Below are 14,055 nucleotides of genomic sequence, written 5' to 3' on the forward strand. Positions count from 1 at the left end.
ACCTCAGAGAAAGGAAAAACAATGCTTATCCCATTTACTGCTCCTGTGTTGTTCACAAGTGGAATGCATCATGGAAGGTTGTTTACCTGAAGGGAACTGATAATTGGATTCTGTTGTGAGTGTTTTGATTCACTGACCAATTGAATCCAGGTGAGTGTGTTGGGACTGTGGGCTGACAGCCACAAGATTCTGGGCAGTGGAGTGCAGTTGAGTGCTTGGCAGATTCAGTTTAGATGTAATGTAATATACTGTAACATAATATAGAATAATATAGTATAATAAAGTAATTAATTAGCCTTCTGGTAAGATGGAGTTCTCATCATTTCTCCCCTTCATCAGAGGCAAAAATATCTATGATGGGAATGTCCTCACCCCTGTGAGTTCATGTGCAGGAGACACCACCATGGACCCAGTGGTCAGTAGCAGAAATTTTTCCACACCAGCTGCTGGAGAATGAGTTTGCAAATCTGAGGGGTTACTGTAGGTCCAGATGCCAACAACTGAAGGAGACCAAAGTCTGAGGGACTGATGGGATGGACAACATATCTAAAACCCACTGTTGAAGAGATCTTTGTGTGTTTGTGTGTGCAACCCACAGCCAGGCAGAGAAGAGGGATGCCAGTGAGGCACTGGGCTGCTCAGGTTTGCCCAGGTGTCATCTGTGTTTAGGAGGGTGCTGGAGAAGCCCCCTGTCCTCCTGCAGGTCCATACAGCTGCCTGGGTGCCCTCCCTCACCACCAGCTGGACTTGCAATTCCAGAACCAAGGCTGCCACACACCAGGGCAGGAGGAATCTCCTCATGTCTCAAAGTCCCCCCAGCTCCAGCTGCTCCTAACAGTTTAATTTTTATTACTTTCTAATTATTGTCATTATCATTGGATACCCCTTGTGAAGAACTAAGCAGTTCTGGTTACAAAACAGACTGACCCAACTCACTGTTCAAAAGCTCTCCCATCAGTCATCTCTGTATTTATGTACTGTCAATTTGTTTCTCTGGGGAAAATTCTTCAAGCAGTTTTCCAAGACTCAGGGTTAAAATGAAAACCCAGGGGAGTAACTTTTCACTGCCAGCTGTGCACAGATGTGCCCCCCTACACTGTCCTTGGCTTCCTGGCTCACATTTCTCTGGTGGCAGCATCAGAGCTTCACCTCTCCAAGTGGAGAAGGAAATGGAACTCCATCCCAGACAGCCACCCACAGGCTTCAGCTTTATGAGCCTCAAATAGCATTTTAGACATCAGCCCTTGATATTCATATGCAATAAGCTGGCTGCAGTTTGTGGCTTTTTGACCCAGAAAAAGAAAATGCTCTTCCTCTAATAGCAAATATTTAGCTCAAATCCCCTTTCTTTTAATTGGGTACTCATTTACCCATTCCAGCCCTGCCATGCTGGTGTTATTAGAGTGTTTAATTTGCAAAGCACTTGAGGTAATAACTGCATCATGACCAAAAAAAAAAATTATACTGGCCAGGCTCTGCTGGTGCAGCCCCATCCACTTGACTGCTTCAAAAGCACAAAACAGATGCAACAGGGCAGAATTTAACTCCATTGCTTAACAAGAGTATTAAAAGCTTCAGTTTGTGGTGGTTTTTTTCCTTTAAATTTCATATTAACCAGGGGCATGGCTTCATTTGAAACTTCTTTCTTCTGTCTGGCATAAAAGCCTACCCTCTAAAGCTCAGCAGGAGACAGAGCACAGGTCCATTCTCATTCACCCAGGAACCTGACCACTGCATATTCAATCTTCTCCTCTCTTTTGCAGCAGATGCTCTGCAATTATAAACAACATTTGTCATTACTCTAAACATGTGAAGCCGGAAGAAATATGATTCTTACACAAAAGATGCAGGCTGTACATACTAGATGAGAGGCAGATGGTTAATTAGCTTGTAAAGCCAAGGTCTCTGCCCTTTATTTTTATTTGGAATAGATGGATAACAAAAAAATGAAACCTGAACAAACAAGCGGTTATCTCTACGGCTATTATGTAATTCCATGTAGTTCTGCCTGGTAAGAATCTGGATGGATTTATCCCTGTGCCTTCTGAAGAAAATTAAGTCTGCAGAGTGCATCTGTTTCCCCCACAAATCAGCAGAGCCTAAACGAGCTGCAAAAGGGAAGAGAAGCCCAGCAGTGACAAGAAGGTCCAGTGAGGACCTGCAGGCTGGCTTGAGCCACAGTGCAGCACACATCTCCAGCCACACCATTTCCATTTCCTAGACAGAACTGCTTTGTCCTCCTTCCAGAGACACTTACACTGCACTGGTCCTGCTGTGCTTTATGCCACCACTCACATTCAGATCAAATATTCTCTCCGAAATCTTCTTTTCTAAGCCACAAAGTGTCCACAAGCCAAATTAAACTCAGACATCTGCACCAAAGCACAGAATTCACCAGGGAGCAGCTTTCAAAATAATCATTAATGGGATATTTCAGCAGGCCTCCTTGCAGTTACTTGTAGGAAGTTACTGAGCTTCAGAGTTACTGAAAACAACCAAAACTGTTTGGCCTCTGTCTGTGCTGTTACCCTTCTTCATCATACTTGGGGATGAACAATTTAAAAAATTGGATGAAAAGGGCAGTAATTCTTCCATACATGGTGTATTATGTATTCCTCTGGTGAAGTTGGTGAAAAAGTGAGTACATTTGGACAATCTGGGGACCCTCAGTTTCTTCATTTCCCAATAGACTTTGATATTAAGAAGAAGATGTCTGTTAAAGCTTGGTCCTGGGCTTGATAAGGAACACTCTGCCAGTGCCAGGGACTAGAGCTCTGCTTGTAAATTATTTTCACAGAAGAAAACTAAATTTTCCACATGGTAAATAAGAGCTTGTGGATGTGTAGTCTTTATGTACCAGTGGTGCCAATCAAAAATTGCTGGGTCCAAAGCCGGCACAGCGGGCAGGCAATCTGAATCAACCCCTCAGCTTCTTACTGACCCAAGACTTTTTGATAAGAGATGAAAGGCCTTGTGCAGAAGTTTCTGATATAAGATTTGGCAATATTAATTGCATGTGATTTCCTTTAGAAGGAATACCTTAAAAAAAAAAGGGGGTATTTTGTCATCTGACATGGATGTCATGTTTCAACAAGGTATTTTATTAAAGCCCTTAAATAAATTCATCCCACAAGAAGGTAGGTGGTCAGTTCTCTCAGATGCCTGCAGCAAAGGGAGGGACTCTGGGCATGATGACCCAAACTCCCAATTTATTTTTGAAAAAACCTCAGTCTTATGTAAGATACGTGTCCTTCTGCACCTCTCCAGATGCAAGTCACAGAGGTTCTGGGGTTAAAGCATCACTGGCTGATTTAGGCTTTGCCTCAAGGACTTTCATTTTGAGAATGAACACCCACCTTTCAGTTTGCAACACTTTAATTATAAATCCAAATCACTTCATTCCCACGTGCCAATCATGTAAATTTTGCTGGGGATCTCCTTGCATGTTGTTTCTTGTAAGTCTTGACTTGTTATTTTCAGAATAAGACCAAACACTGTTTTCTAATAGAAGACAAAGTTATCCATCCAAAGTTTAAAGGGTGCAGATGTGAATTATAAAGCAGCTGAGTTGAGTGAGGGCCTGCCACGTACTGAGCAGTGTCATGCTCTGACTGTCTCCACAGCTTACCTACAAGAAAAATGCTACATTGTGAGAAGCAAATAATTTCTCAGAGGATACAGAGCTGAACTCTGAAATATTAAATCCCCATAGAACAAAAATCTGCCCTAAAGAACTGGTAAGCTCAGACCCCAAGGACTTCCAGAAGGCACTTTCCAAAATTGCATGAAAGTGAAGAACAAAAAATTAACTTTAACAGCATTTTTACTCAAGTTAGCTTCTGCTTTTGTCTGCTCTTGTGATTTCTCTTTCCTTTAGTGAGGTTGTGGAAAACCCTGATCAACCATGTGATGTCTGAAGTCTCCAATTGCAAAATGCCTCTTGCTTCATCTTTCCTCAGCCTTCAGATGAATCTCCAGACTACAGAAACCAAAGTCTACTTTGAAGTGTGACAAAAGTACACCCAGATGCTGGTGTTTGTTGCCTCTATCTCCTCAACACCTCGAGCAGGGCATGACCACCTATGGCAGAGGATAAATCATTTCATCAAATCCCATTCAGCATACAGCAAGTTGTAGTGGAAGGGTGTCAGGGTGAGTTACAGCCATCCCCCAACACTTTTTGTGAGAGATGGAAACAGCAAAGACCAGAGCTCAGATTCCAAACAACTCACTGTGACCACTTCCTGGCATATGAATTCTAAATGTTTAACTGGTAACTCTCTAAAGCCTCCTTCCTCAGCCACAAGTTTTCACAGCAGCAGTTAATAAAATTTATTGTATCAAAACATTAGTTAGAATGGAAAATGGTGAGGTCATTGTCATGTTTAGGTTTAACAAACAATACAGCAAAGAGAAAGAAGATGTTCTTTAAGATGCTTTAAGACTCAGTGACCAAAACACACTGAGTCAAACTCAGGGCACATTTCTAAAAAAGCCCCAGAAAAAAAAACTCCAAACAAAGAAAAACACCCCAAATCCCAACAAAAACAAACCCACAATAACAATGGATTCTGCCGGAAGGAAAACAAGTAATGCTGAAGTAGGGGCATACTCAGCTGGGAAACAGTAGAAGGATCAGACAAAGGGGCTGAGCAAGATTTGTTCCCAATAACCTCTATTTTACAGAACACATGCAAGATGACACTGGGAAGAGTTATTTATCACTTAATAAAACACTGTGAACTATTCCAGTAACAGCAGTTACTCAATGTATTTTTACCATCTTGACACAGTCTAAGTGTTAAAAGAAAAACTACACAGATTTTATCAAGGTTAAAACATGTGCTTAGAAACCCTCTGCTAAAAAATCATGCCTAGTTTTAATCAATTTTGCCAACACTTTAAGCCACTGAAAAGGAATCTACACAATATTTGCCTGAAAACAGCCTTTTACCAGTATTGCAGTTGGTTTCAACCAGCCTAACTTGTTTATTCTTCCTAACATATGGATCTTAATTTGCACAAGAGATGAAAACAACTCTCAGACAAAGCAGGCAAAAAATGGTGGAGAACAATACAACCCATCTGGCAGAGAGAGGCAAGGGGAAAAAAGAAGGAAAGGAAATTTTGAGGGGAAGGAAGTGGCGGAAGGAAGGAAAAGAGGGAGAGAGAGAAAGAGAGGAAGGGAGGAAGGAGGAAAGAAAGAGGGAGAGAGAAAGAGAGGAGAAAAAGAGAGAGAAAAAGAGAGAAAGAAGGAAGGAAAGAAGGAAAGGAAGGAAAGGAAGGAAAGGAAGGAAGGAAGGAAGGAAGGAAGGAAGGAAGGAAGGAAGGAAGGAAGGAAGGAAGGAAGGAAGGAAGGAAGGAAGGAAGGAAGGAAGGAAGGGAGGAAGGGAGGAAGGGAGGAAGGGAGGGGGAGAGGGGGAGAGGGGGAGAGAGGGAGAGAGAGAGAGAGAAAGAGAGAAAGAGAGAAAGAGAGAAAGAAAGAGAGAAAGAAAGAGAGAAAGAAAGAGAAAGAAAGAAAGAAAGAAAGAAAGAAAGAAAGAAAGAAAGAAAGAAAGAAAGAAAGAAAGAAAGAAAGAAAGAAAGAAAGAAAGAAAGAAAGAAAGAAAGAAAGAAAGAAAGAAAGAAAGAAAGAAAGAAAGAAGAGAAAAGAAAAGAAAAGAAAAATCTCTCTCGGAAAGTGGGTTTTTGCTCGTTCCTGTTCTGCATCTTTCCCTCCCTCCTTCCCATCTTAGCAACAGCGGCAGGAGCAGCCCGGCAGGCGCATCCCGGGTTACTGCAGTGCATTGCCCGGCAGTAACCGCGCCGGGCGCGCCCGGGCGGGCATGCGGCACCTCCACCGCACTGCACCTGCCCCAGCAACGCCGGCTTTTTCCGACTCCCCCAGCACGGATTAGCACATCATTTAGGCCAAATCCTCCCCTGCCGGCCCCCCCTCCTCTCCTGTGTTTCGTTTGGGTATCTCCGGAGGGGATGGGAGAGGGGGGTGTGTGAGATCTTTTCAGTGAAGTCATAGAGAGGATGCTGCAAAAAAATTAAATAAATAAAGCTCCCGGCTAAATAAAAAGAAAGGGGTCTGTCCGAGTGTGTGTGCCAGAGCTAATTCCTAAGACAGCACCGAAGCAAATCAGCAAAGCCCAGCCTGTTCAAATCTCTGCTGATGATTTGACAGCGGTGAAGTTTCCATCTTATGCAGAGGACGGTATTAACATCACACACAGCGCTCGGAGCCGGCAGGCAGGGATCGCGCTGTTCTGAGGACACTATCTCGGGCTGTGACGGCCACTTCTGCCCTTCCATGAATACCAAACAACCTGCCAAGGGCTCCGTGTTCCCCCCTCGGACACCTCGGAGCGAGCCCGGTGCTTCATTCCCCTCCTGCCGCCCAAGCTGCGGAACAACAGCCTTGACAGCAAAGACGGCAGCAGCACCTCTCTGCTTTGCTTCCACGGGGTTTGAGCCATCAGAACAAACCCGAAATACCAAGAAATGTGGCGTATTCTGCTGAGCATGAATGTCTGTAGCGAAAATCCCCGGCTGCGTTGTGCTCGGGCAGAGCCCGTTCCCTCAGAGGTTACTCCAGACCAAATCCTACCAGAGCTCGCACTCGAACGTAGCACAAGTGACTCATTACAGTCCTAAAAATAACAACGGAGAAATTTCCAACTAAAACGTTGCCTAATTAACCATGAATACTGAGAAGTGTGAGAGGGGAGGGGGAAAAAAAAATAAAAAGCAAAGCAATCCCTGAGTTGTTATGGTGTTTTGCAAGCAAATTTATTACTATTTTCTTGCTGGATGCACTCAATTATATAGGCAGAATATTTCTATCTCCATCCTATATTATAGCAAACCCACCTAGAAACAATAGAAAAAATGTCCTTTTGTGGCTATATAGAAAGTATGTATCTTTTTCAAGTAAAGCTGAATGACTTTGACCCAGACAGAAAGCTCCAAAGTACTTTTCATGCCCCCTTTGTATAGGGGACTATACATAATTCATCCCCAAACCACAATCCAGATTATTTCATGGTGCTTTTAACAAAAATGACAGAAACCCGAGGCACGGACTTTTCTACCAAATCCTCTTGCAAACAGTTTTCAGGAGACCTAGTACGAAAACCTACATGTCTGTCATTTTTCTATGAACTGGTAAAACCAATCTCTGTGTTCCTGTGATTTCCATTTTAAACTGCAGTTTAAACATACAGTTCAGAAGCCAAGACCCACTTCCATCTCTTTCTCAACCCTTAGATAAATGGCTTTGTGACAAGACAATGAAATTTTGGCCGTGTTTTGTTCCAAAACTCTGCAGATCTTGCTTTTCACATTTAAGGATCCACACTGGATCTAACACAGGACTCTTTCTTTTTCCCTTCAAGCCAGCTGGATCCCTCATCCTAAAAGGAAGAAGTATCCTGACTAAGGAACCCTATTATTTCTACTAAATGTGCTGAAGTTCCCTTTTTCTGGCTTTGCCAGTCCATCTTAACCTCACAGCAGTTCCTCCAGGAGCCTTGGGGCTTTCTGAAATCATGAACCTCACTGATCCACAGGAAACCAGCAGGACATGCTTGAACATGGCTTGGATTCAAAGACTGAGACACATTTTCAGTTCTGGAATATCCTTAACCTCACAAGTCACTCAGAAATCCCTTTCCTTCAAACCTGAAAGAATAGCTGTTTCTACCTACTGACCAATTCCCTAAAAGCTTTATGAGGAAAATGCCAAAGTCAACTGAGACCTTCTGAAACTTTTACCTCTTTAACCTCTGAAACTTTTACCTCTTTAACCTCTCCCAAATTCTCATATGGGCAACAGCTCCTACTGAATGGAATGGGTCAGAGAGAGCAGCTTTGATCAAGGACTGACCTGCCCTATTCCTTCCCTGTTAATCCCACCAACCTCAGGGGAAATTACAGCAGGAATTAATCAGCTCCAGAGTCACACCAATCTCTGCCATGAGTCTGATAAAACCTCATAAGGAGAGCAGCATTTATCATATAAACCTTAGAATCAAAATGCCCCTCCTTATATTTAAAGAGAAAATGATATTTAATAGTTTAATTAAGCAGTTTAAGGCTGAGACATAAATAAATGAAAAATTCCAATTTCAAGTCTACTATGGCTTATTTAGCTTCTTTGTTGTTGACAAGCAATGCAAATTCACCTTTCTTTGGGCTTTTAATGAAAAGTAAAAGACATGACATACCATGAGTTGCATTGTCTGAACAATCAAGCTAAGTACAGAACACAATGGCAGCACTACTAATTATTCCTCCTTCTGCTAATTTAGAGCCTAACCTTAACATTACTTTGCAATGCCATTTTTACTGAAGGGAATTGCTCTTCAGCTGAATTCCTGTCCAACATGCTGGCACAAATTGTCTTTGCAAGGAAACTGTACTTCTGCCTTTGTGATCCAACACTCTTGAAAGGTTTTAACTAATTCATTATAGTCATAGAGAATGATGTAGAAATAGTAGATTTTCTTTTTCAAGCTCCATTTAAGAATAGAAACACCATTAATTAAAATACATTTTTGAAACAGCATTCCTTATCTCTTCTTACCACAACCAGCACCCAAGAACAATGTGAACTGAGAGACATCTCCTTTCTTTCTTTCTTTTTCCCAGCATGTTTTCTGCTACTCTTCTCATAATAAGTGAATTCAAATATTTCACATTACAGCAATGAGAGAGACTTTTAGCACAGGGAACCCACAAGGAGTGCTGAACTGAAGCAGCCACCAGTGTTTGGAGTCACAATATTGCCCTTCTCTTGGGCACTGCAAAGCCCCAGTTTCCCACTGGAACTATTCTGAATACCTTATACCTGTATAAGGTATTCAGAATAGTTTTATATGCAATGCACTCAGCTACAAATCCACCAGATCTGAAGAGAGATATCCCAAATTACACACAAAAAATCTTCTACTTGCAGAACCACTGTTCAGATAACCTGAACTGTTTGGTTCCTGCCTTCACTGAGGACTATTTAGGCAATTTGGTTTTCTATTTCTCTAATGGAAAATCTTCTCTCTTAAAACCAATATATTGAGCCAGTCCCTGGAGGAGGGAACGAGGCTGGGAGGAAAGTTTGGTTCTAGAATGTTTCTATAATCTGACCAACAAGTCACTGAAACACTGGAGGAAGAGACCTTTGGAGGTCACCTGGCCCAGCCTTCTACTCAAAGCAAGACAACCATCAGCTCCAGATCAGATCAGCAGCTCAGCCACATGTCCCCACATGTCCCCCACTGTGACACATCACAGTGCTGCAGCTGGGGAACAGGAATTTATGTCCTGGTGTCCACCCTAAACCACCCAAACTGCAATGTGTGGCCACAAGCTCTTGTAATTTATCATCTGGCACTATTGGCAGGAGCAGCCCAGACTCCTCAGCTGCTCTTTGTAGGTCCCCTGAACCATTTTTTTACCCCTTTGACAGACCCTTTCCAGCTTCATATCTCTGTTGATATGAAGCACCCAAACTGATAGAATATTCCAGCTGTGCTCTCAGTGATGAGGAAGGAGAAGGGTAAGGGCTTGCCTCCAGCTGGGAATGGCCTCAGCCACAAGATGTGATTCACCTCCCTGGCTGTGAGAGCACTCTTTGGCTCACAGGCACTTGGCACTGGGTGCAGACCTCCCAAGTCTGTGTCAGCTCCTTGGCAGCAGAGGAGAGCCAAGCCCTGCTGGCAGACAGCATCTCAGCCACTCTGAGCCTGTCCTTGGTGGTCCCAGGGGTGACACGAGGTGTGAGAGCAGCTGAGGAAGACCTGAACCCCTCCACACAGACAGCCAGGAAAGTTCAATCTCCTCTTTCAAATCCAAATGTGGTGACACAGTCATAACCATAGCCCAGAGCTAAATACCTCCACAGGTCATTTTCAGCAGCAGGATGCTTTGCCAGGACATTGTTTTGTCCAAGCCAAGTCACCCAGGCATGTCAGAAAATCTGAACAGAGGTTTTGGGTATAGAATACCTCAATCAATTCTGGCCAGTGAGAAAGAGATTCAGTTAGAAATCTCAAGCTTTTAAATCTTAAATGAGACATTTTGGCATAGCTCCATTTCTTGGAGGACAAAAAACCTTCAGTGTTTTGTGCTCATTCTGATAAGATAAAGAATAATTTTGAATGTACCAAAGTTGCTGCCAAACCAAGCTGTTCTCCTATGGACAATGTGGCTCCATGCAATTTTAGCAAGTAATTAAAAGAAGGCCAGTGGGTCTACATACAGTTTTGATGTTGAAAAACCCATTAAAGCATGAAATCTGCAGATCTTTCAACAAATGAATAATTGTATGCACAGCCTGTCCGCATACAGTAGCACTTTCATGGCAACAGCTCCAGAGCTTTTCATACCACACATTTTTAGACTATTGAAGCCTTGGTGTTGTGATAATGATACAATTTACAGACAGCAGCCAAGTACTTGGTGAAACAATTTCAAGTGGAACTTTTAAGCCAGTGGATTTGTAGTTTCAGGGCCAGTGCAGGTATCAAGTATGGCTCAGGTGAGGGCTGCACTGGCTTATCTCTAAAAAGAACTAAAGCACACAACCATGCCAATTTACATTACTGGGAGAGAATTCCTCAAGGAAGGTCAACTATGTCATTTAGTACACAAAATTCTCCTGAAGATTTCAATATTTTTCTCTTGGGCATACTTTTTGCTGGCAGGAATTTACTTCATGACCTAGTTTTCCTTTCAGAGAGGACCAGTCACACACACCAAAAAAAAAACCCAAAAAACCAAAAAATCTCTAGGAAACACATGGTTACACAAAGCAAATGAAGGCATGAAAGGAATTGATGCCAAGCAGAGGAGAAAAGACAGAATCACCTTTTAGAACTGGAATCCACCAAGAACCTATAGGGAAGAGAGCTGAATAATCTCTTCTTACTCCAAACTTCTCTTCTTTGAGAAGTGCCCAATATCTATCATTTTGGTGCCCTGTGAGCTCTTTGCAGCGTGTATCAGCAAAGGAGCTACCCAAAGAGCATCCTGGTCCTTGACTGAACCTCAGGATTCCATCCCAGCAAGAGCCAGTGATTTCATCACAGAAATTATAAGCTTTGAGAGACCCATCTAAGCTGTAGAGAAACCTAGAGCTCACAGCCTTTCTTTCCAAACACAGCCCTTAAAGAAAACAGCTTTTTTCCTGGTGTATAATGCCTTCTGAAATTCTGAAATAGTCACTGTTCTGAAAGAGTACTGAAAAAACAACCATTTCACAAAACAGCCAATTGCAGGAGTAAAAAAACAAAGCCTCCTCACTTCCCCCACCCCCATGTTTAAACTCCTGCTTGCTCTACCCACCCTCAACAATAAATTGTAGACAGGCAAGATCACAGGACAGATATTTGGCAGCACAGCAATACTATATTTACTTCAGATCCTTAAGAATTGGAAGGCAGAAATGAGCAGTTGTGTGAACTGCTGCCTCTACAGCCTCTTGTGGATGAAACCTTGTTTTCCTCACCTTTCTTTCTCCACCATGGCCCTTCCTGGATAGAGTAGGACAGTTCTTTAAACTCAATGTTCACAGCTGGCCTTCGGGGCAGGTAGGAGAACCTGTGAGCTTCTGTCAGAGCATTGTCCACTTTTTTTAAGTGTCCATTGATGAGGTGAATGTCCTGGGTGTCTGTGCCATTGGAGACCACCTCGTCCACAGAAACACACACAGACTTGGGCTCGGCCATGGTGCAACCAGAACTGCTGCCACCCTGCAGGGAAAGTGGAGAAAGTTCACAGACTTTTGTTTAGGAACACGTTTTAAAACCTTCTGCACCAGAATTGTTCTTTAAATAGCACAAAAATCCAGCTGTAATGCACTGAAAGGTGAAAGAGGAGTAAAATAAAGCAATCTTTTGTTGGTTCTTTTGCCTGAGCCTTGACAGAAGAGGTAAAAGAGCTCTTGCAGCACATACAGTTCCTTTAGCACTAGTTTTTCTTTCAGATCTTGCACCAGATTAATGCATTTATAAGTTCAGTCCCCATTGTATTTGGTTTCTCATGCACTTAAGGAATTTGGTTCTAGTTACTCTGATTCCAGGGCTTGGGACAGAGCTGAAGGGGGAAGGAAGCTGGCCAAACAATTATTTGTGCAGACATTTCAAAAGACAGCCACTCAAAATATCCAAGAGCTCTTGCTCCTCTGGATCAGCCTATGCTTCTGTCAAGGTGAAATAATATTTCTGAGAATTTTCAAATATACTATTCCACGCCTTATTTTCTCCTGCACTGCTAGTTCTGGCGACTTTGCAACCTGGGACAATACAAGTTCTTTTCTGGAGGTCTTTTAGGAAAGCACAATGCTTTGCACCCAAAATCCTTGAGTGTTTTCCGTGCTTGATAGTGATAACTAATGGAAATCTTATCACTACATGAGCACACAAACCCTGCTCCAGTTCTTGCATCACTGACACTGTAAGGTCAATAAGGTCAATGGCCTGTGCTCACAGCCATCCCTCTTGCTACACTTTGCCTATCACAGCACTCTGTGCAATTCCACTTGGCACTTTTTGGACTAAACCTCCTCCCCCTCCCCTCCTGGCCATGACAATGGCCTTTCACCCATCTTTTTCTACCTTTTTTTTTATTATGCCTACAAAATTTGGATTTTTTTGGTTTCCTTTTACCACCACAGGTGCCTTGCACCAATATGAGCAGGATGTGTGTAAGCTCAAAAGAAAAACAGTCATGAATTTTCTTTAGCTAAACAGAATTTTGAACAGTTCTGTTTAAAGGCTGCTCGCTGTCATCTGTTGTTTGGTGGATGTCACAAGCAGAGGCAAACATCTGCACAGTTGTCTATTAGGAAATTTAGTAATTTTGATGTAGATTTGTATTGGAAAGGGCTTCTGTAGATGGCTGATGTGCCAGGCTTTCCATGCTGACACATAATACAAAGTTATCTTCTGGAAAGCAGATGTGCTGCACTACTTTTCTATGCATGAACACAAACAGAGCTGCAGATCTTGCCACTGTTTCCCTCTATTTGTCTAATTCAGCTAAGAAGTGACACTGCCTCCTCTTGCCTGTGCCACATCCATTTCCCTCTCATGGTTCCTGGTCTTCCCATCTTTGCTGTAAGAGCAACCCAGCTCAGATCAGTCACTTGTCATGAATGCTGACAAAAAAATTTTGAAAACCTCCAGTGCTACATAATCACTGATGAAAAAAAAGTACTCCTGCTTAACCACTCCATAGCTGGCATCTTCACATTCTTCACGCACAAGCCCCAAGTTCTGGATGAAAATAATCAGTTCTGCTCACCACATTTTCTCAAGAAAGAGATTTTAATCATGCTCTCAAGTTACTTAGAGGTTAGGTATCCACTAACACTTACTGTCAAATTCTTAAATAGTTCACTGCCACGGTATGTAATTTGAACATAACAAGAGTAATGTGAAACATCGTAGAGCTCAACAATTAAAGCAGGGGAACTTCCCTAGAAACTAGGAGAAGGTGAGTTAACAATATTCTTCCCTGAATGTTTTCAAGGCTGTCTTTGGCACTCATAATCTCTTTTGTTCTGAGGAACCACTGGGCACCTTCAAGCAATCAGAGGGAATATCCAAAAATGAACTCTGAATGAGCAGGTCACCTTGATTATCTAGGTGACAGTCAGAGCTTCTCCAGTTTAGATCGATTCAAAAACAAATATCCTTTGGACAAGACCCTTGCCTCTGACTACTCAATCATGCAAGAGTATGAAGCCAAAGATTTTTGTTACTGGGACATTAAACAATTTCAGTCACTCTGTGGACCGAACTCCCTGTTCACACACCTTCCTCCTCCAGGGACCACCCGCTATGGGTGAGGATCCCCCCGAACAACTGGGATGATCCAAACGCCTCCTGGTATCGGGATCCCCTTCGCTTGGAAAAAGCTGGGCAGTCCCAGCTTAGCCAAGCCGTATGTAAGGCACAGACACACCTGAACCCCCTCTGTACGCCCCAACACCTACTGCGCGCTCTCCTCTCCGCTGCCACTCCCCCCAGAGATGCCCCAGCCCCGCATCCCGAGCCCTGCGCTCGCAGG

At 43.0% G+C, this 14,055-nt stretch overlaps 1 protein-coding gene across 3 annotated transcripts in view; it reads right to left on the minus strand.

Moving 5' to 3' along the window:
• Positions 1-14,055, minus strand: part of ABCG1 (ATP binding cassette subfamily G member 1) — a 67,341-nt gene that overhangs the window by 43,571 nt on the left and 9,715 nt on the right. For all 3 annotated transcript variants that reach the window (XM_059840078.1, XM_059840079.1, XM_059840080.1), the window contains exon 2: positions 11,492-11,735. In XM_059840078.1, coding sequence (XP_059696061.1) covers positions 11,492-11,735 — 244 coding nt within the window. The remainder of the gene's footprint in view (positions 1-11,491; positions 11,736-14,055) is intronic.

The sequence above is a fragment of the Haemorhous mexicanus genome, chromosome 2 (genome assembly GCF_027477595.1).
Source record: "Haemorhous mexicanus isolate bHaeMex1 chromosome 2, bHaeMex1.pri, whole genome shotgun sequence".
Classification (NCBI taxonomy): Eukaryota; Metazoa; Chordata; class Aves; order Passeriformes; family Fringillidae; genus Haemorhous; species Haemorhous mexicanus.